General features: G+C 64.7%; 1 protein-coding gene across 1 annotated transcript in view; it reads right to left on the minus strand.

The window, feature by feature from the left end:
- The window catches only part of OLFML2A (olfactomedin-like 2A), a 4,543-nt gene that overhangs the window by 1,442 nt on the left and 1,870 nt on the right, over positions 1–1,231 (minus strand). The window contains 4 exon segments of the mRNA XM_009998821.1: positions 16–287; positions 473–658; positions 774–881; positions 988–1,156. Of these exon segments, the coding sequence (XP_009997123.1) occupies positions 16–287; positions 473–658; positions 774–881; positions 988–1,156 (735 nt within the window).

Here is a 1,231-nt window from a genome sequence, read left to right on the forward strand (position 1 = left end):
GCCCCCCTGCCCCACCCCAGGGACTCACCGCGGCTGCTGGCCGGCCCCTCCGCCCCCGCCTGCCCGGCCTTGTAGTAAGTGATGCCCCGGACCACGGTTTGCTGGTGTGCCAAAGGCTTGGGCTTGGCTGTGGGCTGGGACCCCCCCTTGGCCTTCGGGTTATCCTTTTTAGGCTTCTCGGGCTTCAGCTGCTTTTCCTTGGGTGCTCGGAGGGCTGCCCTGTCCCCCAGCGCCTTGCGGGTGCTGGGGTACCGTCCTGCCTCCTTCTCTGGGCCCCCAGCTGTGTCCTAGGGGGCACAGCCTGGTCAGACCCCCTTCCCTTCCTCCCTCCCCTCCCATGGCCGTGCTGTGGGCACAGGCACCAGCCCTCGGCTGCCGGTGAGGAGCTCCCCATGTGAGGCCACCAGCCCCGGAGGGTCGGCTCTGCCCCGTGGCAGGGGAAGCCCATTCAGCAGTGCCATCCCGGGGCTACCTGCGCCTTGCTCTCGGGGACAGCAGCAGCATCCTTCTGCAGCAGCTGGTAGCCCAGGTTGGAGATCTCCTTCTTGATGCTGATCATGATGTCTGAGTAGTTCTCGTAGCGTCTCATCTGGTTAGTGAGGTGCAGGACACTCTCCTTCATGAAGTCATTCTCCCTGCTCAGGTTGGTCTTGATGGTCTGGAGGAGAGGAGAGGTGTGGAGCCCCATTCTGGGAGCCCACAACACCCCCAGATGGTCCCAAGCACCTGGACAGGGGAGGCTGTGGGGACAATGCCAGCTGGAGCTCACTCACCTCCTCCAGTGTGTTCATCTGGGCCACCACCTTGCTGATGTAGGAGTGCACCTTCATCAGGTCCATGCTGTAGAGTGTTCCCTCCAGCAGGTCCACCATGCTCTGCAGCTGCAGAGGGAGAGCAGGTCTGGAGCATGGGGCTGGGGTAGGGGGCTGGAGCATTGGGAGGGGGTCCCTGGACCCCAGCCCACAGTCCCACCAGGCCTGCAGATACCTTGAAGAGCTCAGGTGCCTGCTTCTTCAGCTTCTCCATCTTCCACTCATTCTCACAGGGGTTGAGCGAGGAGGGGGGGGCAGTGCAGGAGCACTTGCAGTCAGCCCCCGAGCTCACTGTCTCCACGGTGTAGAAGTCCTCCACCCGCACGCTGCCGCTGCGCAGGCGGCTGCAGGCGTCCCTGCTGAGCGGCCGCAGGATGCACTTGCAGCGGCAGGGGGGGCCCCCCCACGGGCCTCGGCAC

The sequence above is a fragment of the Chaetura pelagica genome, unplaced genomic scaffold, assembly GCF_000747805.2.
Source record: "Chaetura pelagica isolate M959 unplaced genomic scaffold, ChaPel_1.0 scaffold405, whole genome shotgun sequence".
Lineage (NCBI taxonomy): Eukaryota > Metazoa > Chordata > Aves > Apodiformes > Apodidae > Chaetura > Chaetura pelagica.